This window comes from Taurulus bubalis (genome assembly GCF_910589615.1).
Source record: "Taurulus bubalis genome assembly, chromosome: 2".
In the NCBI taxonomy this organism is placed as follows: domain Eukaryota; kingdom Metazoa; phylum Chordata; class Actinopteri; order Perciformes; family Cottidae; genus Taurulus; species Taurulus bubalis.
Genome location: NC_136590.1, coordinates 28,318,579 through 28,343,213, shown reverse-complemented (window position 1 = coordinate 28,343,213; position 24,635 = coordinate 28,318,579). Strand labels below are relative to the sequence as shown.

General features: G+C 40.7%; 1 protein-coding gene across 1 annotated transcript; it reads right to left on the bottom strand.

The window, feature by feature from the left end:
- usp28 (ubiquitin specific peptidase 28) lies at window positions 1–23,590 on the bottom strand (the record flags this gene model as incomplete). The annotated part of the gene is made up of 26 exons (XM_079237546.1): window positions 1–1,419; window positions 1,975–2,173; window positions 2,979–3,102; window positions 3,539–3,618; window positions 4,220–4,298; window positions 5,108–5,286; window positions 6,089–6,184; window positions 6,807–7,124; window positions 8,283–8,410; window positions 8,606–8,941; window positions 9,439–9,667; window positions 9,931–10,001; window positions 10,712–10,920; window positions 11,161–11,334; window positions 11,420–11,515; window positions 11,764–11,891; window positions 11,993–12,141; window positions 12,227–12,303; window positions 12,401–12,468; window positions 13,719–13,856; window positions 14,038–14,124; window positions 18,754–18,916; window positions 19,549–19,636; window positions 20,312–20,432; window positions 21,541–21,618; window positions 23,546–23,590. The coding sequence occupies 26 exons, from the start codon at window positions 23,588–23,590 to the stop codon at window positions 1,244–1,246; spliced, it is 3,636 nt and encodes a 1,211-aa protein (XP_079093672.1). The 3' UTR covers window positions 1–1,243.
- Between the last annotated feature and the right edge of the window lie 1,045 nt (window positions 23,591–24,635).

Genomic DNA, 24,635 nt, shown 5'->3' with positions numbered 1-24,635 from the left:
GAGTATTTAAAACATTTATTGAGTATCATCACAGAGTACAAGTGAAAAAGCTGTGTGAAATCAGCAGCCAGAAATGACTCCATGCTGATGGCCTAAAAAAAATCCTCATTCAGAGGATTAATTTGTGATACTACATTGCATCTGGGACACCAGAAGAAAAAAAGAAAAGGATTTCATGTCTTTACTTTCAGTGGGTTTACATGATTGAGCAAAGTGCTGTCCAACAGGGCACTGACAAACGTAAACAAAGAAGAGTTTCCACAGACTAATACTTGAGTGCACAGATCTACTGCTTGGAGCAGCTCTTTTTTTAAAAAGGTTTACAGAACGCCCTGCCATTCATGTTTTATGCACAACATCTTTCTAGCTTCACCTACATGTAACATTTCCTGTTTTGGAAAAATACAAAGTAATATAAAACATATATTTAAAAAAAGCATTTGCTACTCCATCCATCTATATATTATCAGCCGCTTATCCGGGGTCGGGTCGCGGTGGCAGCAGGTTCAGCAGGCCGACCCAGGCTTCTCTCACCCGCAACACTTTCCAGCTCATTCTGGGGGACCCCGAGGCGTTCCAAGGCCAGCCGGGAGATATAATCCCTCCAGCGTGTCCTCGGTCTTCCCCGGGGTCTCCTACCAGTTGGACGTGCCTGGAAAACCTCTAATGGGAGGCGTCCAGGAGGCATCCTGACTAGATGTGCAGTACAAATCTAGTGTGTTTCTTTTAAAGCCCCGTTAAAAAGGCCTTATTGTGCGTTCACACTGCTTAGCAACACAACAATAAATCCAAGCAATTAAGTGACAATATTGAGTGACAAGCCACTAAAACAAATTCAGAGTTTCGTTCGCTTACTGGTGACATGTTATTTGTTCGGCAGCTTGGTTTCATGAACAATTTTAGGATGGGCGAGAAGCCGATTCTAGTGACATTTTATATATATATCTGCAGTTGTTAGGAAGGAGTCACTACGTACTATCAAAACTGGCCATGACAGGAAGTAACATGCTCTTTGGAGTCGGTACCAAGAGGATGTTGGAGACAGAAGGTCTAAAACATAATTTTAGAAGTTAAATGATGTCTGATAGACAAATAACAGAGAACACAAATTACAGTGGTTTGCTACCATATGGACCTTTTCTGCATAACCTGCTGCTGCTTTAAGGCCATTATGATTTTTTTTTTACTTAAATAGTATTCTAACAGTGTACTGGGCACGCAGAAGGCAGCGTTAAATAAACTTTTATTTAACACTGACTATCGAAGTGCTGTGGATGGACTCCATGACAGCGGCCAGGCGACTGCACAGGTCGTGGGTCTGGTTGACCTGGACTTTGGGTGGGTCCTTAAGAACTACTGTCTCAGCCGAACCGTCCAGAACCCGGGGCAGAAACTCACCCAGCTTCACCTGCAATGAGTCTGAAAACAAAGGTTTTTTTTGCCATTTTAGTTTAATGTTTGTTAGTGTTAGTACCAGTATATAAAAGGCATAAGCACACAGAACAGTCCGTTCTGTGTGCTTATCGCTTTAATACGCATGTCCTCTAGGCAAAGCAGATAACGCTAACGTTTATTTTGTGTACAGATCAAAGCAATGAGACATAATGTGTTGATTAGGGAGCTTTATCTGTACTAATGTACTGATTTAGAAAGAAGAACGCTGCTAAAAAGCAAGCATGGATATAAAAACTAAATGCAGGTTGATGTTATGAATGTTATATATATATATACAGCCTTTGCTAATTTTTATGAGGAAGTTTGTTCAGTTTAGAGATTTTGTTGAGAAAAACTCAAAGTAAATATGAGAATAAAGTCTCCATAAGGTAGCTTCAACCGTCAAGTACAGAATCCTTTGAGATCATTTAGTATTTTATTTAGTATCTTTGCTGCCACTATGAATGAAAAAAATAAAACAGAACAACTTTGACCACATTTAGATGTCAGGATGAGTATGTCGTTATCAACTCATCTTACCTTCCATGTCCTGGCCCAGGCAGCAGCACCAGTGGCTGCGGATGCTCTCCATGGCGTCCCGGTCTTCCTGGGATAAAGCCGAGTCTCGGCTCATCAGGTGAAGGCAGGGGATGACGGCCTCGTCCATGATTGCGATGCCCTCCTCCACATTGGTCTCCTCACCGCTGCAAAACAGCTGAGATGCGCTTTCATTCAATGCCTGCATGGTGGATGTAGGGAGGAGGAGGAGGTGGATGGAGGAGAGAGTGAATGTTATTATTATTCTGTATTTACTGTGCTATGTTGTGTGTTTGATCAGTTTGCATAAGAACATTGCATAACCAGATGAGTTGCCTTATACTGAGTAGATATTATAGTTATGTGTTGGTGCCTCTTGATACATACATTTGCAACAGTTAGTGATAACAACCTGATACAGTTATTCTAAGAATAAAGAGTTTGCATTAATACTACATAGGTGGATAATAAACTCCAGAACATGGGAACAAAATGAGATTAGATAAATGGGATTTGAGGTGAGGTTTTTATCTCAACTTCTGGTTCCAGGGTCAATGATGAACAGCATTGTATAAACTACTGTGACTGTAAGTAGGACACTAAGCTGAGTGCTTCTTATCTAAAACGTTCCTTCCTGTTAGTGATACGAACAGTCTAAATATAGCAACTTTGTTCCAGAGCAAGATATGTCCGTGACTATTGGCCAATTTTCTTGAAATGTCACATGGACACCGATAGTTCCCAGAGGATGACTGCTATGATTCGGCTGACTCCTGAAACTTCCTCTAGTGCAGCAGGCCAACATTTCTATTTGTACACAAGAAGAGTCAAATTACGGGAGCAGACTGACATCAAAGTTACATTTTCATATTGCAACTTGTATTCAAACAACCTCTTTGTTGTTACTCTAACCTTCATAAAGAACGATTGAGCTCAGTGCTGTCACGCTTAACTATAACGTACTGCAGTCACACACACATACTGACTTCAAGAACCACCTTACTCACAGTGAGGCATTTCCTCCTGTAAACGGCAATAAGAGACCTGTCCATGCCACGCTTCTCTCCATTCTTCAGCAGGGTGGCGTTGGTCTCGTATGCATGAGCCAGGAAGATCAGTGCCTCTCGCATCCTGCAGCACACACACAAGGCAACAGTTTTTTTAAAGGGCAGAACACATGTGTTTATAATTCCCAATGAATATGTTGTACAGTCTTTATATTTTAAAAGTGTTGTGCAATTGTAATCTTCTTTAGTTTGTTTACCTCTACAAAAATGTTCACGCTGCATTTATTTTCTTTTTGAACAATGTCATGAATAAAAAGAGAGATCAGCTGAACGTCATTACCCTTAAAATGTTGTTCTTCTTATGCACAGTGCAAGAACATGAGCTAAATGGATTGTGTCATCGTCTTTGTTGTATGTATGTGCGGTGGAATTATTGTACCGGTAACATTTCTTTTCAGAAACTTCTGATGAAACAAACATTGACAAACGTTGACATTGATCTGAGCCGACTCTTGTTGGCCAGGTGGTGTGGTGCTGGTTCACATTTGACACCTACGTACTTCCCATGCTGGTAGTGCTCCAGTCCGGTCAGCAGGTAGACAAACACCGTTCTGAACAGCTTGTAGTCGTCATGCCACTGCTGCAAAAAAGCACACATCAGCAAAGACAATTACTCCATTTGTTATTTATGCCATTTTTTAAATTTTCAGATCACATGTTTCTGTTACATGACAATAACTAAATACAGGTTTATTTCTTCACAAGTGTTTTTTTTCTATTTTTAATTTCAGCGAGGCACGAAGTCATTCCATTTCCCTCCTCTCTTAAAGGACAAGGCTGGCGATATTCTATATTTGTATTACTGTCAATAAATCTCATGACAGGAAACCAACAGATCCTTTCAATAAGTGATATATCTGATGTTAAGTTAGTATTATATTCAAGTCAATCAACCTTTTGCCCAACAGGCATAAAGTTGTCTCTGAAGTATATCTTTGTCGTTTCAGTACACTGCCATATGTATATACGATTTTCTTTTATTCACAAATGTCTGTCTAAAATTTACATTTACTGTCTCTATCTACATATCAATGACTGGTATACTTTTCCTGAACTGAAAGCAATCAAAGACAGCAGCAGAGACAGAATAATTTCGAGTGAAATTATTACAAAAATGGGACAGATAAACCCCCCCAAAACTGTGTATCAGTCAATGTCCACAAAGGCAGAGGTCAGCCCACCAAGTACTCATCCATATCCATGTCGTCTGGCTTGATGAGTCGCAGCTTGGTTCGGGCTTCCCTCAGGATACTGATGGCCCTGCATGGACAGAAAGGACATCATGAATGCTTTTCATTTACAAAAGGATTGGTCCAAGAATATTCACACAGTGGTGCAGTTCTCTGCTCTGGGCTCTAGATGACAGTATATGCATACTGTATCTCTTAGTCTTATAATGAGCCACATTTGACCTTATTTACTCAATTACTTCTGCTATGTGTAAACATTGCACATAAAACAAACAATCAGAGAGAAAACTCTCGAACATTATATGTTTTTAAATTTAAAATGCTGCTAGACCTCCCAGTTAATACTATGAGTGCGTGCCTCCCTTTATGTACGGAGAGCAAAGAGTTTTTTGATCGCAGTGAATGTGTTGTTTTTAAAAGGCTTAACGCCAACAAATACGGGTTGAACCCAAATATTTCGTCAGACACATCTATCTTTTTTCAAAAATGTTTGACTCTTGAAATTAACATCTCTCTGGAGTTATCAGCAATGTTTGTATCACACGAGTCAGAAACAATCCTACGCAGCCACCACTGGAATCTAATTCAACAAATAGTGTACTATTAATAATATTTGTGAAGCCTGGTTATATCTGCAACTAGACAGAAATATTGGATTAAAACAGAATGAGTAGACATTATCAAAAAAGGTTATCTAGAATGTCCAACAGAGGTTGATCTTGGGGTTTGCCATCCACTTTCTTTCATAATCATTTCATCTTAGATCGTGACAATAGCTTATCTGCATTCTCACATTTTGAAGGGTTGAAAACTTGACCCAATGTAATAGACTAATGTCTGAGACTCATCCATGAGCCCTTTGTTTGTTTCTGTGTGTACCTTTCATCGAAGCTCAGGTTGCGGTCTGTAAACTGCTCCAACAGCGTCCTCTCAATAATGCGATTAGGTGCCTTGTTCTGGAAGAAGTAGACCAGAGGGTGCTGCAGACGAGCATCCTCCTGGGGTGTGGTCTCCTCCTGGGAGAGCTCATACAGACGGGAATACTCCTCGTGGAAGGCCTGAGGGAACAGTGGGAAATGTATCTTAGTTTGAATTGTATTTAAATTTGCCAATATGCTCATGGTGGGCAAACTATAACAGGTAGATGGATGGATTTAATTTGATGCAACCTAACGGCAACTGATAGATCTCAGAATGACTCATACAACAAGAGTGTTGATGATCATGCTTATTTACAGAGTTAAGACATTAATTTATGATGGGTTACTAAAGTTGGAAATCTCACAAGTACATTTTTTTAACTTTGGCCTTCAGGTAACAACCCAAGAATCTCCTCATGAGAGGTGAGCAAATATATATTTGTATTAGCGAAAACGTGGTACACTATTTGCAGTATTTTCTGTGTTGTCATTAATTTGCGAGGGATATTGGATTGTATGAGTCTAAAAATATTAAAGACAAGGTTAAAACACTCATCTTGTTATTGACGTTGACTTTCTTACAACTGGAATAGTTTATATAATATCGGCTTCTTTAGGAGTCTTTTGATCCTCTTATTATCACTGCTTATTGGTTATCAATACAGTATATATTCTGTTGTGTGCTGATGAATGAATAAACGTGAACAGGTCCCTCATTACATCTGAATGTTTTTATGTTCTTAATTCTAATAAATATATGGGAAAGAAAAAACTATTCAAAACTATAGAAAGAAAAGATTGCTCCTAAAGCTGGAGGAAGTAGTTTAATGTAGCAATGTGGCAAAACTCTTTCAGAAAACACAATTATTAAATTATTTTGTGAAATGTAGAGTTGATGTGAGACACACTAATCTCCAATATCCCTCAAAGTCCTCCATACCTTGATGAGGCCTGCCTCAGGGCCTTCCTTATCGAAGGTTTGTCTGGCCTTGGCGATGGCTAGAATGACGCCCTGCATCGCTGGAGTCAGCATCATCTAGGAAATGAGGAGTAGGTAGAAATTATAACACCAACAGTTTGAGAATAAAAGGTGCTCATAATGTCTGTGTAAAGACTCTGAACTGTTTAGGGCTGCACCACGTTTCCACATTCTGGGATGTTGCAAATGATATGAAATATCTTTGCTCAAATCAGACTCTGGTGGTGGTTGTTGGGAAAAATCCTTAAAGTAAGAAACTAAAACATACACGTGTCACAAAGATGTGAATGGGCAGCAGGACGAACACAATCCTACACTTGGAGGCCTTCGTTTAAATTTTTGTGTTTCAGTGGAGATATTTTGGGGGTTATTTCTTACAATGTTTTATTGATTAACTATCTATATGGTGTCATAAATGTAACATCAGACCTGAAACATAAAGCCCTATGGCCAGTTTAAAAAAAGCATTTAAATCTTGAGTCTAAAGTAATATATAATAATGTAAGGAGTAAAAAAAAAAAAAACATAGCCGCATCCCAGAAAACTCGGAATAGACACGTCCTTTCTTCTTCTTTATTGCATTTCTCCTCAAATTTCACCCATTTGGGGGCGCTAACTTGACAAATTTGCGACGTGGAAGTAGCTACTGAATTCATATCACATTATAACATATACTTACCTCTTCATTGTATCCATCAGCGTCAGCTCTGACCATGATCCTGCCTACGTTGGGGATCTCCACTTCTGAAACCTCGTTCTCAGTCTGTCGCTGTCTGGCCGGGACCTCCTGCTCTTCCTGCTCTTCCTGCTCCTCCTGCTCCTTCTGCTTCTCCTCCTCCCCCTCGTTCTCTTGCTTTGCTTCATGTTCAGGTGCCTCTGCGGAAGCTTCTGGCTCGCTTTCAGCCTGAGGGCCAAGGCCTGCTGTCTGTGTGTCATCCTTCTCCACATGGAGGTCAGCTGGTGCCGGGTTACAAAGCTCTGCTTCAGGGCCAGAAGTCTGAAAGATTTAACAAGACGCACATCACTATGGCGTCCATCCAAACATTATCTATACGCTCATCTTGTTCAGGGCCTCCATGTAGAAATTCACCCACCCTTATCTACACATCTGGATGCATTATAAAGACCTGTCATAGAGCATGTGTTTCTATTTTAACGGTGAACAGGTGGACAAATTGGCTATGGGAGTGTGTGAAATTCGAAATAGGTCCTTGTATCCAGTGAAAGGTTGATCTTATTATATAAAGTCAGGTGGGTCAGCAGACAGTCTGCAGCTGAACACATTTGGAAATACCCTTAGGGAGTAATATTCATCTGCATGTGATAAATCAATGTCTCAATGGAGTTTCCAATATGTCAACAAGTGGTAATGAAGTGGTTTGAAGATACCAGTTTATTTAATGCCATCTAAAGGAACAGCTTACAAGAAATCTTATACTTATGAGGCTTATAATATTTTTTTGTTGACAGCTGTGCAGATTCATTCAATGGCGTAAATAGGGCCATTGTAGGTTAGAAAGAGAAATACAAATAATATTAATGGATGGACTGTGCATAACCTCATCAAACCACACACACACTGCTTATCATGTATAATACTTGGAGTTGATTACGTAATCAAATTATACTTTGTAATTGGATTCAGCAATAACAAAATACTTGTGTTTTAAGCCCAGAATCACCATAGTTTCATAAGCATGTACTGATTTCAGTTTTTATTTCTTGTTTAAATGTTTTTTCAGAATATTACCACCCCCCCTGGCATCGTAATGTTTTTTTATTTTTATTTTTTAACCTACAATTGCCAATTAAATTCTATGGTCACTTTTCAGTCTCTGTGGTGTCATTGTATTGGACTTCTTTTGCCACAACAGAAACTAAAACTGATACAGTGTAAATTATATTATACGTCTCTGAACAAGCTACTGACTGTCAAATAATCCCGCTGATAGCAGTAATCACTCCTAACCTTTAGTTTATCTTTATCTGTGCGTTACTCAACACCCTGCCAGACATTGAGCCTGGATCTCCATTGCTATGCTAAGTGGGGGACTGAGACCCTTGACCCAGATGTGCACACTTTATTTTTGTGGCCTAGAATTACTGACCCATATTCTACATGGGGAAGAGCGGGGGGAGTCACAGACTTGCCCACCTGACACTGAAGCTTTCTCTCAGCTGAGGTGGAGCTCTGGCTGGGCCCTAGGGTGTCAGTGACTGCCGCGCTGCTGGTGTCGTCTGGCTGGCAGCCGGGGCTCTGGGGTGGTGGGGTCAACTCAGATTCTTTTGCGGTCAAAAAAAGAAGAGAAAGGAGAGAAACTGTGAAAGCACACACATGACCACACCATTACTACATGCCTTTTAATGCAAACTATTTGGAGTGATGGTCCTTCAGTTATCTGAAAATAGTACACAATGGGTTGTTAAGGCATATAAAACCCTTGCCACATGTCCTTTTCTCTAGTTGCCACTACAGACCTTCAGGCCTCTCACTGGGATCAGGCTCTGGGTCTTTCACTGCTTCTGTGTCTGGTTCTTGCTCTGAAGAGATTTCCTGGTCCAGCTTCTCAGTGGTTGGTCCTGACTGGGGCACTGGCTCTACTTCTGTTTGGGGTATATTAACTGGACTGGTGTTTGGGGGCTCTGCAGAGGCTGTAGACTCTCCCTGTGGGGTCGCGGTCTGGCAGAACTGCTCCTCCCATTCGCTGAGCTCCTGCTGGAACCAACGGTTGTCTTCATTGACGTAGCGTCTGAGGACGGATGGCAGGGAGTCCATGCCATGCAGCACCTGGCCTGTCTCATCATCTGTGTCTTCTAGGTGGATGTGGGGTAGAGTTGTTAATAGACATACACAATCAAATCCACTTACTGACAGTAAGTACTGAAGAAATGACAGTAGAATTGGTGATTATACAAGATGGCATTTTTCAATATGCTACAGTTCATAATTCATAATTAGTCAATATTTATTACAGACTTACTTACTGTTCTAGTTTCTAACAATATGGACTAGCCTGCCTTTAATTAGGTTAGCTGAGTCAGAGCTATACTTAAATTTTATTTTATACATATAACTTCTATAACTTATAAGCACTCTATTTTTACATTATTGTGTGTGGTTTTTACTCCCTCGCACACTCCTGCAATCCTGTTTCTTGCTTGCAAGGAAGAACATTATGTATTAATGCATTTGAACAAACATGGACAAAAACACACATGACGATATCTATGCATCCGATATCCCATCTTGGATTATTCAAGGTTATCTGATGAAATCAAATCAAATAACTGAAAAACACACATAGATGTACCTGTGATAAGGGAGGGTAACCTGTCATCAATGTACATCAGGCAGTAGGCACTGGCGTTGGTCATTCCCCCAAACGAGTCTCGCTCCAGCTCCTCCCATGATGACTCGGTGATGCTCACATCGTTGTACTTCATCCAGCGCTTGTTAGCATGGTCATAAATGTAAGCCCAGTAATGGCCTGCTGATGCCTGGCCTTCATGGACGAGCACTGCATGGAGCCTGTAGGGTGCCTACATATTATGACAGTGGGAGGCAGCATTGAATCACCACTGTATAAAACATGTATAACATTGGGCTCAAACATTAGACTACTAAGATGTGACTGTGCAGCTCTGCTGTCACTGCAGTATAACATTACATTATTTTCAGTTTCTCCACAGAGATCAATACAGTTTCATTTAATCTCAGTCAAAGCACTTTCTGTGGCTTCAGCTGTAAAACATGTGATTGAATTGCTGTTTGTCAGAGTGAATTAGGCAAGTGTAAGTCTTACCTGGCAGAGACAGTTTTCTGTGTACATGCCCTCGAGCATCTGAGTGATCCTGTCAATACTGGCCTTTAGCTCTGACACACATAGACACAGAAACCAAACAAAAAATACACAGAAAGAAAACAGAAATTGTTATAGTACACATACCGTTAAGGGGGCATTTTTATTTTGTATTTTTTAAATTTCTTTTACCTAGTATTTGCATCATAACGGCAAAATTTGGGCGCGCAGGGCTTGACAATTGACATATAATCTATTTCCTGGGAAAGGCAGGGCTCTTTTTTCATGTAGGTGTGCAGAGTTCGCACTACGGTTCTTTCCTCACTTGCTATCTATATTTAAATACCAGGTATTTTGGTACGACCAAGTGGGAGTGGAGGTGCAGTGGAGGGTGTGCCTTTGGCAAGTCAGTGGCTCACTGCAATTTGAGTGTCAAGATTGACCACACTCTGCACCATCTGCCGCTACCATTTAGTCATGTTGTCCACTTCGAGTCCCCCTGAGCTCTCTGCAGCATTTAAACATCTTTCAGCTTATTTTTTGCTTTTACGGCACAACTTTCCTATCTGAGTTTACACTCACTGCTCTTATCTGTTTCCATCAACGGCAGGCAGTACACTACCAACAGACAAAGTTAACAACTAACTAGTGAACATGGCGGAGCATTTCCTAGCTAAAGAGACAAAAAAAGAGCCCATACAGCTAAGATAGCTAAAGCACATCAAGACTTCTATCAACCTTTATTAAAAGCAAAATTAGTGTGTATACTGGAAAAGAAGCATACCATTGATGTCATTCTCTACTTCGGTCCTCCAACGCTGTAGGCAGGTCTTAGCAAAGTGCAACTCTTCTTCAGTGATGCTGTGGGGGGCTGGGTGTGGTGGGCAGTCAACAGGGAGTCTGCACTGGGTGAAGGGCTTGTATATGGGGGTCCGCTGACAACTGAAAACACTGGAAACTGGACCGTCCAATGAATCTGTGGCTTCTGGTTCACTATGAAGTGCAAGAAAGTTTTGGTGTCACATAAGTTTCGTAAAGAAGGAACTTGTGTCATCAGTGACAATTCTTTTTCAGCTCAATTTCTTATTAACCAAATATTACACTCTTCAACCACAACAATTAACACAACACTTTTGACTGTTTATGCTGTGCTAGTAAAAGTCTGTCAACAGTATTTTATTCACGGGCCATGGCCTTGGCTTGTACAGTTCTCTGGCCTTCTGTGCACTCAACCTGTTGTCTTTGGAGAGGAGTTCACTGAGGGGGTGGCTTGCAGGAGTCGGAGAAGCTGGTCTCAGATCTTCAGCTGGGGAAACACTTGTGGGCTTGGTGGTGGCGAATTCCAGCACAAACTGCAGCATGTCAGCCAGAGGATACTTGGTAGGTCCAGAGCCATAGTTTTTGTAGCTGTAAATAAAGACAGGACACGATTTGTTCAAGAATTGTTTTCATATCTACATAAGTCATATCTCAGCTTCAAGAGGTAACTTACCACTCAAGTTTCTGTTGAAGGGCTGCTAGTTGTTCCTTGAGTTTTTTCACTTCAAATCTCCTATCATGGGTCTGTTGTACGTTTTTGTGAAGATATCTGTACACAGAAAAGTCAGGAAATCCCCAACATTGATCGGAACATGTGTTAAGACAGATAAGTGCCTTGATTTTTCCTCTAATTTGTAAATTATAAATTTGTGAGATAATCCGAGTGAAAAGTGGTGCAGGCATGTGTCCTTTAAAACAATCTCCCTGCCTTCTGCAGAAGCTTCTTTTTCCCTTTTGAAACAAGTGAAACTGAAGGAATGTGCATGTCTGTGATTGTGTTATCTGTACACCGCTCACCTGTCCATATAAATGATTTGTGAGAACTCCAGTTTCTTGTGTATCTTTTCAGGACGACCCAGCTGGGTGTTGAATTCAAATCTCGACAGTTCAAATGTCAAGACTGGTGGTAACTTTTTGAACCATCTCTGCAACCAAGAGAAAATATGACATCAGATAAGCATCAGAAAATCAGAAAATACCACATCCGTAGAAATTGTATTGTAAGTCAGTCGTTGAAATTGTTTACCTCACGGCCAGATGTGACGCTGTTATCTAAATGTAGAGACTCAATCTCTTTCTCAACCATAGCACCTTCTAGGCATTCATCCAGGTTGTTGAAGCCGTTGACTTGCAAGGGGTACTGGCCAAACTGCTCGATATTACACAACGTCTTACCTAAGCAGAGTAACACAGATTTGAGTGACTGAGAACAGAATTCATATTGATGTCACTGTGACAAAAACTGATACAAAACTCATACCCTCATGTCTCCTTTCTGTCACAAAGGTACCATAGAAAAGCTGGACCATGGGGTTTTTTCGTTTGTCTTGTACTTTGCTGAAAGCAAAACATGACATTATCTTAATGTAATTCAGCACACAAAGAGAGAAGAACACTAGTCCATGCACGTGGATGACATCAACATATAACTTACTCTTTAGCAGCCAGCTGAAATGCATCCTCTAGCCAGTCAAGCAGTTTGTGGGAAAACTCACTGACATCCTGAAATGAAAACAAAATAAAAGATAAGATAAGCTGTGAAGTTGTGATAGTAAAGGATTTTTAAGTCACGGTCAAATAATGAATGAAGTCACATGAGATGTCTTCATCTGGGAAACAGTAGCTTGATATAAAATAAATAAATAACTAAACTAAAACGTACATTTTTCCTAAGGTTCAACCTTATCTCAACATCTGGCCAAGAAAATGTCCCACTTCTCACGACCACGTCAGTGTGCACTCTGGAAAGGCAGTTAAATCACCGGACCTCCAGATATACAAGATACAGTCTGTTTGTGACTTTACAAAGTATGCATTTTTTCAATCTCTCGCTCTATATTTATCCTCCCAAAACACAAATAAAAGCACTGCGTTAGAAAATAAGCAAGACAGAAAAGAAAGAGCAGAAAGGTAGAAACAGTTACTCCGTGGTCAATTTTCTATTGTGGCTACTTACTAAATCTAAAATTGTCTACAGATGAAAAACTCAGGTAGTGGCCACACAGCAGATTTTTTGTACTTGGATGCGGAAACATTTAAAGTGACAGAATCAGAGACAGGTTGCTGATATTAAGCATGTTTGATCCGAGGGGATTCTCTCCAAATGGAGCTGCATCACTCTGAATATAGGAGCGTCGACCCCCTCAAAGCTGCCAGTGTTTACCTTATAATTTAAGCCAACGGCCACAAATAACAAGCCAAAAACTACATATTGTTTGAAATGCCTAATATACTGTAATGTAAAATGTCCACTCCAGTGTATTCTGCAGCTGCACACGGCTGTGAACTGCAGCAGAGCAACGACGTGAGTCCACGAGCGAAGCAAGCATCAAATGACTGTTCGATTATCTGTTTATTAAATTGCTTGACTTTAGCAGTTTAGTAGTACTACTAATAACAATACTAACTTTAATAGCAGTTGAACAAGTGAAGGGAAGATAACGTTGTCGGTAGTGTCCCGGTTAAAAAACAGTGCTCGAAACGTGCTGATGATATAGGTAGTAACCGTTTTATATAAGCAATAGGCCACCTAAGGCTGTGATTTTACAACAGCTAACGAGTGCTTCAATAAACCATGGCCTCTCAAGGTTCATTGTATAATGTTAACATACAAAGAAAATGATAAAACACTACAAACAGTAAACAAACATAACATACAGTATGTATTCTGGGTAGTGCCTCTGAGAACAGGCCAGTCTTTTCTACAAATGGGAGCCTCTACTCTTTAAGCTGTCCTTAGTTAAGTGCTGTACCTGTTGGGCCTCGGTGGTCCTGAAGGCGTCTCGCAGTAACTCCACTGCAGCAGAAGGATCCACAAACCTGCGGGTGGAGCCCACCATGAGAGCAAATAGACAGCGCAGCTCCTGCATGAAAGCTATGTTCCTCTTGTCCTGTTAACACAAGTTCAGAGTCAAACTTCACCCCTTTTACACTATCACCTGCTGGCTACGTTCATATTCACAGAAAATCTCCACGTCTTGATCACCTTTTATTTTTATGTGTATGAATTCGACATTTTATAATGAAATTATGCAAACAAATGTCTCTCCTGTGTTCATGGAGTTTACTCACAGAATGGCTCTTACACTTCTCCAGGATTCGCTCAGACAGATGGTAGCTGAGAACCAGCCTCCTGAACACGGGCAGGTGGAACAGGGACTGCAACAAGACAACAAACCAAGGAGCGGTCAAGGTCACATGTCAGAGATCATCAGCTGGTCAGCGGTCATGCATTGCAGTGGTGGTATAACTTGGAAAGATCATGGAAGAAACGTGTTCCTTGAGCAACACAGACTACCACTCCCCATGTCAATGATATATAGCTAGTTAGCATTTGCACCCAAAAAATAAATCAGCACTGATGTTGGTCTAACGCAGTGGTTCTCAAACTGTGGGGCGTGGAGGTATTACAGGTGGGGGGTGATGCTTTTAAAATATATATATATATATATATATATATATATATGTATATATATATATATATATATATATATATATATATATAATCCTTTATTAATCCCACAGTGGGGAAATTATTCTCTGTATTTGACCCATCCTTAATAATTAAGGAGCAGTGTGCTGCTGTGAAGCACTGGGGCTTCAGTGTCTTGCTCAAGGACACTTCAACATTAAACTATGGAGAACAAGGATGAACCGCTACCTTGTGGTTTCAGGACGACCACTCTCCATAACCATGATAAATTTACATAGTACAAAAGTACAAAGTACACGGACATAAAACGTCATCAATAAATACATGGAGAAATGCCTGTACTTTCATGGAAATGTTTAGTTACGACGTTAACAGGTTACGCTGTGCATGCGCGACATGGCGATTCTTGGTGTTTTTCTAAAAGCCTCCGTGAGATCTCTGTGAAGTCTTTTCTGCTGTTGCGTCTCTCAAAACAGAAAACAGATCTAAGCTCAACATTGAGCATTAATTGAGAGCCGTATCAAATCTACAACCCCGTTTAAAAAAATATTTGTAGAGGAACGCAGCTCACTGCAGCCACTAATACTGATACAACCTGATGCTCACACATCTGCACTCATTTTGTTTTGCACAGGTTGAACGTTATTGTTATTATCTTGAAAATATATTCAGTGCAAAACAGGTTATTTGCAGTCACAATAAGTATTTTTTTTTCAAATATTAATTATTTTTTCCACAGATAGAACTTTATTTACATTGTTCTAACAAAGTGATTGCAAATATTATTTTTTGTCTGATGGAGCAATCTGGTTTACTTGAAAGGGATTGCAATTTTCTTTAATCTATTATTTGAAAAAGCACGGATGGAGAAGTCACAAAAAGTTGGACCTTTTTGTTACAATTTTGTTGGGAGGTGGGGCCCAACAGAAAAAGTTTGAGAACCACTGGTCTAACGACAGTATTTCACTGGTTGTCAACTTCTAATCAAAAACTTTTTTTGTTGTGAATGAGAAGTCAATCTCTTCTATAATTGAGTGGACAATAAAAAGCCTTACTATTTTGAGTGTCAATCGGATTGAGATAAATACGTGTTTCCCCTTCTTCAATCAAATGAATGAGGTGCACATATGAGTCTGACTGCACCTTGAGCCTCAATATTACAGTACATAGAAGTCAATGTGAAATTAACGTTAATGTACAATTTGGATGTAGAAAAAGACTATCCTTAAGCAGAGTTTGGGATTTTGGGGTTTTAATAAAATCATAGTTTATATTATTATAAAATAAAATAAAATAGTTCCTCAACCTTAAAGGATACTAGTGTCTTACTATTATTATACTTGTAACATTTGGAGAACATATTTAGAAAAAAACATTCCTGAATTTAATTGTATTTCTTGCTCTGGCATACAACGCATGCTCATTTGTTATAAGCTGCTTCTGTTACTCGTGATAAAATAAATACATTAATACCAGTCACCAGATACTCTTATGTGTCATGTGTGGTGGTGAGCGAAGCCACTGAGCATGTATGAATATCTTGATATATAAATTTCCATTTGAGTAGGAAATTCAATTATGGCTTATCTCCGTTTTACTGTAATTTATACCACAAAGGATAATAGAGGGAATACGAGCTGACAACTGAATGATCTGGTCACTCAGCCTCAATCTGATAGCATAATTACTTTTTAAAGGGAGACTTCTTTATCAAGAGCCGGGCTCTGTTGAATCTACAACAACCAGTTCAATTGTAACAAACTGTATTGATACCAGAAACAAAACAAAACAAAACAAAAGGCTATCATTTCAACACCATTTGTATTCAAACAACACTGCCTCATTTCCCCATTTCTATTCCAAGATAATAAAACCTGTCCTCTGGGCGTTTGACTTCTAAATCGATGTAGAGGCATATCTGAGTTCAATAAAGACAATCAGTGTCTCCTCTCTGTCCATTTCAGGCCAACACTAGGATGTCCACTGCTCACTCCATCATCACATCACTCGCTATTAAATTATCCACACAGCCCGTGTCTCTCAATGAGGACTCCAGTTTCTGCCGAGCCACCTGATAGGTCTGACTAAATTCAGCCTGGAATGGAGTTGTAATAGAATTAGTAGCTCAGAGAAATCTTCCCATTTTGCAGAAATAACCCCCACACCTTTTTCTTTTCTTCGTGGTGTTTCTAACAACTATATTAGCATGGTATAGAGTCAATGAAAAGGTGATACCGAAAAGTGTTCATACCAAAAGAGTTGGTAAAGTTGGTAAAGTTTGCAACGCTTTTTCGCCTGACTTGAGTCGCTCAACTTTATGTGGTGAATTTGCTTTTTTGCAACCATTCGCGGCGGAAAGGGGGCGCGGCTCTCTCTGTAAAATAGGTTTCATTTCCGTTATCCACCATGGAAGCAATAACAACCATTTCTGATGGTATCTCCGTGGCTTTACTCAGTGAAAACAGTTACTATTTCCGCCATTCACCATTGAAATAACCACTATTTCTGCTTTATACTTGTTGTGGAAGTCCCACGAATGTCAGAACATCAAACGCCCCCGTGTCTGGGTTCATAATATTATCCATAGTCGCACACAGCTCCGACTCTTCCAGGACGAGTGTCTGAATGAAGCCGCTTCCAGCGCTCCTTCAGCCGTCCAGCAGTTTGATTCAGTAATGGCATGACGGCGGAGCTTCTCAACGCTGATTGACTTTCGCAACTCAGCGTCAGGCGAATTTTTCGCCAAAGTTGAAATATTTTAACTCTGGCGAAAAAGCGAAAAGGCGGAAAAAGGAATATTTGCAACGCTTTTTCGCCGCATTCGCGCTACCCGGCAAAACCATTCGCGTCTGTGCGGTGATTTTGGGAGAATCATACATTTTTTCGTTGGACAATGTTCAACGGTTTTCCGCTTGCTAAAGTTAGCATCCAACAGTTGTTCACGGTGCACCTTGCTAACCAAGCTGGCTAAATCAGAGCTGCCAACTTTTCAAAAAACCTTGGAGTGAGATTTTGTCGGGGGTGACCAAAATTTTGCCGCGCACGCAGCCACACAAGTTGGTGGCTCAAATATCAGGAAATTTGAATTAGTTTGGCGTTGTACCCATGTTGTACCTATGTTGTACCCTGCATTCTGGTGGTTTGTGGGGCCTAAAGTCGTTGATCGGGGCGGCCTACTGGAGAGGGACAACATTGGTTACATTCTGTGAAGTAAAGACATACGTGATGGTCCACCCCCAGGACATTTTGGTTTAAGTAGATGTTATTTCATGCATTCTAGTGGATTTTTGGGTGGTATGCTAAAGATGTAGCCTGGTACCAGCCGAACTTAGCTCACAACAATTGAGGTCTGGAAGTTCGGTCTGGCACTGCTCCGTTGGGGAGAAATGATCCAAAATCAAAAATTGTTCGGACCAATCAAATTGTCAGGGCGGGCTTTATACAATGATGGACAGATGACAGTAACGTAATCAACCACGTCACCAAAGAGCGCTTGGGAACCACATGTCATTAACATACCGTTTGTATTGCATTCATGGCATGCACCTTATTTATTTATTTTTCATTTTTGATTGACGTCACGCGGGCCAGACTGGGAGAGCCCGCGGGCCGTAAGATGCCCAGGTCTGCCTTAGTCTCTGCTCCTCCTGAGTTTCTCCTGCAGTTGTGTCTGTTTGAAAATCTTCTTCTGTTGCTAACTTCGGCACTCTTTGGGGTAAATAGGATGTCTATGCAGTGAATAGGTTTACAGATGCGCTCCTTAACGCCATCTATCGTCGGGGAGTTTGAAAAAGAAACAAACGCGCCTCGGCCCAAAATCTGAATTTTCTTTTTGCTGTGAGAAATTGGTTGTGTGGCGTGAGTGTGTGTGAAAACACGCAAAAGCGTGTGTCACACGGCGAAACCGTGAGAGTTGGTAGCTCTGGGCTAAATAATGTTAGCGATAGTTGCTAACTTAGTGTTTGTTATGCTAACGAGACCTGCCCTCATCGAGCCTCGATCTTCCCCAGTCCACCCTCTCGTCCAAATATGGTCACCTCTGGTTAAACTAGACAGCGACGGACGGAGCCACTCACTTTGAGCTTCACTTTGGCTCTTCAGAAACCTATGGGTGACGTCACGGAGACTACGTCCAAATTGTATACAGTCTATGGGTGCAACACCTATGACAGGCTAAAGTTAGATATCTTGGACAGGAAACTCCCATACTACAGGGCACTACTACTGTTATATACAGAGGTGAGAGAAAACAAAAAGGAAAGTAAGCAAACATATGGTACTGTTTCGATATATGTATCAAAACAGAGTACATCCCCATCACTTTGATGAAACCCATTTTACACACTAATTCTCACCTGGATGACGGCACTGAACCAGCAGGTGTTGCCAACATTGCGAATGCCCACGGGCCAGTCGTCCTGACGGATCCAGTCTGCAGGGTTGCACATATCGCTCTGGGCTTCACATCTCTTCCTCTTCATTCTCGCTGCATTCTCCTCTGCACTGGCCTCCAGAGCCCTGCATTACATCAAATTACCCATTTGAAAGCACTGAACTGACAACTGTATTAAACACAGGTTGAGACTTTAGTTAAGACTCCCTAACCCTGTGCATAGGTTGAATAATAAGACTAAATCTCTCAGGAAAACACAAACTGTCACGAGACAATGCTTGCAAAAAGGATTACCATGCTGATGTTTAGCAGGTGAGGATTATCATGCATCACATTTTGTGCTAATGGATGATTAAAAACTGGTCTGCAAGTGTGATTTGATGAGAAGTCTGCTGATCATCAATGACAAGATCATAAATATCTGTCATGGCAATCCATCCGATAGGTATTGAGATATTTCCGTCTTTGCCAAAAGTGGTGGGCAGAGTGACCAATTTATCGGCATTGCTAACCCCAGAACCACTCCGCTGTGTCGCTAAAAACTAAATGTACCTATTTTAAGCTTCGACAAGACTTCTGGTTGATCCATACACGTACGGACAATATGAAACAGCCGAGTCTTTCATATTCCCTTATGTTCAACTCTGTTTATTTCTGTGAAAAAAATCTACTGTCTCCATTTCAAACATACATTTAAAAGAAAATCACAGTCACTAGTATCAAAGAAGCATTGCATGAAAAGCCGGTTATCTTGTACCTATTAAATTCTCTCTCCTCTTCCTGGGCATTGCGGGACTCCTGCAGGCTGAGCTCTATGGCCGTCTGCAGTTCATCTTTAGGAAGTCCTGATGAAACAGACAGCAGTGTGTCAGCAAGATACCACAATTGTAGTTAAAACTGTTTCAATAGGGCATAACAGACTACATAGCCCTCATAAAAACAAGTCCTCTTCTATGCTGTTGACTAACTCTATCCTTCCTTGTCTACATTCTGGAGAACATCTATAAAGGAATGTTTGACCCTCAGATATCAGAATCAAAAGAGAACTTGAGGCTGACTATAAAAGCAAGTCAATCCCCATCAATCCCTGTGTTAAATGCCCAACTTTAGATTTTTGGCTCGGGGCGTGGGTCACCTATGGGTCACGTCACGGAGACTATATGTCCATATTCCAAACAGTCTATGGTGAAAACCAGTAATCCTTACTGCTCGACCATATGGGACACAAAGTAATACTCTGACATCTTAGAGAAATAAGGAGGCTATGATGTTTTTGCACCCCGCATTCGAGTGTGGCCATTGAGAACAGGTAAAAGTACAGGTGCGCTTTTAGACCTGGTCTTACAACCTAGTTTGAACCATACTAACACAAGCTGAAAATCTATTTTTCTAGCTGTTTTTTTTTAATTACTATATGAACAAATTAATGTTTCAGATTCCATATCTCAAAAGGCCTACAAATAATCCCAACAAGTGAATGTAGTCAGAATTTTGTGCACGCTTGTTTTATCTTGATGTACCTTTCTGGCCCTCCCAAGCCTCCGCAGAAGTCGTCAACTCTTGTGGTTCTCCAGGATCCTGAACCTCTGCAGACTGCGTTGTCAGCAGTCCAACAGCGGTTCCAATGTCACCCTGACTGGCCTTAAGGAGAGGGGACACGGAAAAGATAAGGCCAGACATTCTAGATATTATTAATCTGCAGAAGATTTAGCAATACAATGCACCACAAGAACAAAACAAGCAAATATGAAATGCATGCAAATATAAATATAGCAACCACAGAGTAATTAAAAAAATACAAGCATGTACTAATTACACACACAAAACATCCCTTTTTGTGTTTGAAACCAGCAGTAGACAAAGACTTCTAATTCCGTGTACAACTCTGAGAGCATGTGCCCCTCCCGAACCTGTGAGCTCCTGCTGTTTCTCGGTCTGCCCCTGGTAGGTTGGATGATGCCGGCATAACAGGCATAACAGTCAGCCAGACTGTTTATTGTACTGCTTGTCAATTATCACTTTCATGAGGCTCCTATTAACTCAAGCTCCTAGGGATTTTTTCATTTGCAGTTGTGTTTCAAAACATAAGCGGTGTGCTGGGGAGGAAACTCGGCACCCTGGGGGTGCTTTTAATGTAATCAAAGAGAGTTCCTTTAACATTAATTACACAACAACAGCAATGGCTATGCTTTTTAGCCAACTAGCAGTATGGCTCTAGGGATGGATTCCCATGACATTTTGTATAGACTTTCATGTTCTCCACAGGATGGTTTGTAATAACACATCTCTTAATTTGTTTACGATCATAACATGATAAACACTATAAGTCACCAAAGACCCTTTTCCCTCACACCGTCCTCTGGCTAACGTTTACATATAATACACCATAACTGCCAAAGCTCAAATAATAACTTGAATCTGGTAATTTGGCTGTAACATGATTTAAAAAAATGTAAAAGTGTGATTTCTGTCAACTAAATTAAACTAAAGAAGAATTGTCATCTTAATCAGTAGGGTATCTTAGTCATAAGTAATCTTACAGCATACTGTAGGAATTCAAAATGTGTTCAGCTCAACAGATCTAACAAAAATACTTTTTGGTCAACTGGAATCTGTGTAATGACACATGTATGTTACACACTAAGGCGATTCACTTGCTTCCATTGGAGCAAAAATAACCACAGAGTACATACGAGGGAGCCACCATCCATTGTCTCCTAAAGGCTGATGATGAGTTCTTAGGTCTTACATTCAAAGCTCTGTAGAGAATCTGAGAGTCCTGGATGCCAGTGATCTCCCTCAGCTGGTTGATCAGGATTTTGCTCTGCTGAGTGAAAGGATTGGACAAAGGCAAACAATAGTCAAGCTTGAAATACTTGGAGTGTTCCAGACCACAAGTCCTTGTGGCACTCACTTAGTTTGGCTAGTGATGGACTGGTATTTGACCAAATGGCTGACAAAACTGGGCCACCAGTGGGCTATCCATCAGGTACAGCATGGGTACAACCGGACTAACAATAATAATGTATTGTATATTTTTGCGTGTTGCCATGCTTCCCCATAAAAAGTAGATTCATTATTTCAACTGATCAAACTAGCCAATGTAATCCATGTGTAACCCTTTTGGTAACAAGCAAATATCAAACTTTTTGCCCATGACAGTCTCACTTGCAGTCCACCTTGTCCCATATACTATTGTTGGGAACACACTGGGCCCATGTTGCACCTGAGGATATATGCGGGCCTCACTTATAGCCTGTGACCCAGTGTGCGGATACACATGGGGTATATATGGAGCTGAAGGACAAATGTCCAAATGCCAACATTGTCATGAGGTTCACACGTCGGCTGGGTCGTGACAATGGCTCAATGAAACAGAGACAAACTCAGCGGCTTCAGTCAGCGGCATTGAAAAAAAGGCATGACGTGGATTGATAATCACTCTCAGGTCTGCGCAGCATATATGAGGACCGATTCCTCGAGGAAGACACTAGTGGTGGCGGTGGCAATGATGACTGATCTATTTAAGCCCACCGTTTCCTTTAAACTAAACTCAAACACAGTAATACATGTATTGGGGAAACCAAATGCCACCTCACCTAACATAGTAACATCCCATCATCCACCTTTAGACATTTGTAAACACAAAGGCTCAAAAGCCATCATATGTTTGGACCTCAATAGACGTAGACACGAAGAACTAAAAAGTAATAACATGAGTCTGCTGAGTGAGAGGCGCTATATAAAGCCTGCTAACCCCAACAGCAGGTGGACATGTCATGGTATGACCAGACTTATATGGAGCCCGGGGGCTATCTGAGACTCTCTTAGTTAGTCTCTATTTTAGGCTACTGACATGGATAGCACAGACTTCTGTTTATCATTCCACTCACCATGCCACCAGACCTCAGTGACCAAGGCACTGGGTCTCTCTCTCTCTCTCTCTCTCGCTCTCTCTCTCTCTCTCTCTCTCTCTCTCACACACACACACTCACAGACACACACACACAGCTCTTATGTCAGTACCAAATAGAAATTAGTCAAGCAAACAGTATAACTAGCACCACAGAAGTTATCCTGTATGTAAACCCTAACCTTTAGTATATAACATCATTAGAAGCTTGTCTGCTGGGATGGTTAATTAGAAGGGCCTATTGATGGAGCAGAAGGCCGCTTGAATGGCTACAGAGCCAAATACTTATTAAGGTGGAGGCTATGTGTTCTTTAATGGAATGTGGTACTGATATATCATGTGTCTTTTGAGACTAGAAACTGAGAACATCATACGTAAAATGTGAACATTGAAGATTGAACATATCAAGCATATGTTTATCATATTGGCTGATTCACCTTTAAACCAAATGCCAGTAATTTAGCAAGAAAATACGCACTTAGCTGAGAAGCTTTAAAAAAAACGGAGCTTTTATAAATATATCAAATGAATAACGTAAACAGCTATATTTGCCAAACAGACACATCTTTATTTCCAACATATCAATTTTACTGGAATACGAGCTTCTTGATGTTTTTTCTTTCTGCCGAATTTAAAAGTCTTTCCTAAAACTTATGTTCATCTTCTCAGTTATTTTCTACCTAGTGTTTAGATCAAACGATGTTGAAAGTAACTTTAAATGATCGGATTCTTAGTCCGGGTTTGGCCTTCGCACAACAGAGGGGTTAGTGTCAACGTTAGTTCCTCGGGCAAACATGTCACTTGTTAGGTTGGAAGCGGTTCCGTCATCCTTTGCGCTCACCGAGTTCGCTGAGTCTTCTCCATTTTCAGTCTGTTCCCCTCTCATTGCAGATAAAGAAAGAAGAGACATTAATTTCTTCCCCTTTTCACCAAAAACGCTTTCAGCCGCGAGTCCCGAGTCAAACCAGCTCCATCTGTCAATCGCCGAGGAGAGCGACCAGCCAGCTGCGCGCGCTCACCTGTTAGGACATGCGCGTGGGCGAGAGCGAGCGCTAACAACGCGCGCGCTCGCGCTCCCTCTCACACAATTAACGTGACAGGACAGTTCTTAATATAATACAGTACTTAAAGTGTCTGTGACTGATTTCCTTACCCGGAGGATTTTACAGTATGCCTGTAATGGACGGCAATGGTGGGATGTAACTATTTATTTTAATTATTCTAGTTTCAAATATTGAAAATTATACTGTAGCTCTATACCTATCCTGAATATTAATTGTAAATCAACTAATACATTATGATGTGCTATTAGGTAACAAAGTGATAATGAGCCACACCTTTACCTGGTGAAACCTTAAGGTGATAAACACACAAATGCATCACTCATTATACTCCAATAATTGAATCAATATCAATCTGAAGTGGTCCATTCTGCATAATGAGTATATTTGGCACTCATATATTTTGCTGTGAATACTTTTACTACGATTTTGAATATGTCTTGTGCATCATTTCAAACTCAGTATACCTTAATGTTTGGTATCTTTGGAAGCTTTGTGATCTTGGTTTTTAAATATAGGTGTTAGGAAAATTAAAGGTGAACAGTAAAGATTGCATGTCATCCTCCATTTGGCGTGTTCAGCTGGGTTAAAACACATACCCAAGTGTTTATGCGCCTCTGTAATGAAGCAATACACTGGCACTAAACAAACCTTCAGGGAGTCATTATTATATGTATCACCTTACCCGGGCAGTGGAAAATCAATACCAGTGCAACCAAAATGTCTGCACTACCCTGTTCATTGTTCTTCACCTACACCGAGTGCCGCTACTCTTGAAACTGTGGATATTTTTGTGTTAACAGAGGAGATGTTTTGATGTGATATCTGAATAAAACCGCTCACCTGGAAGGCTGATTTCTGTTAAACTTG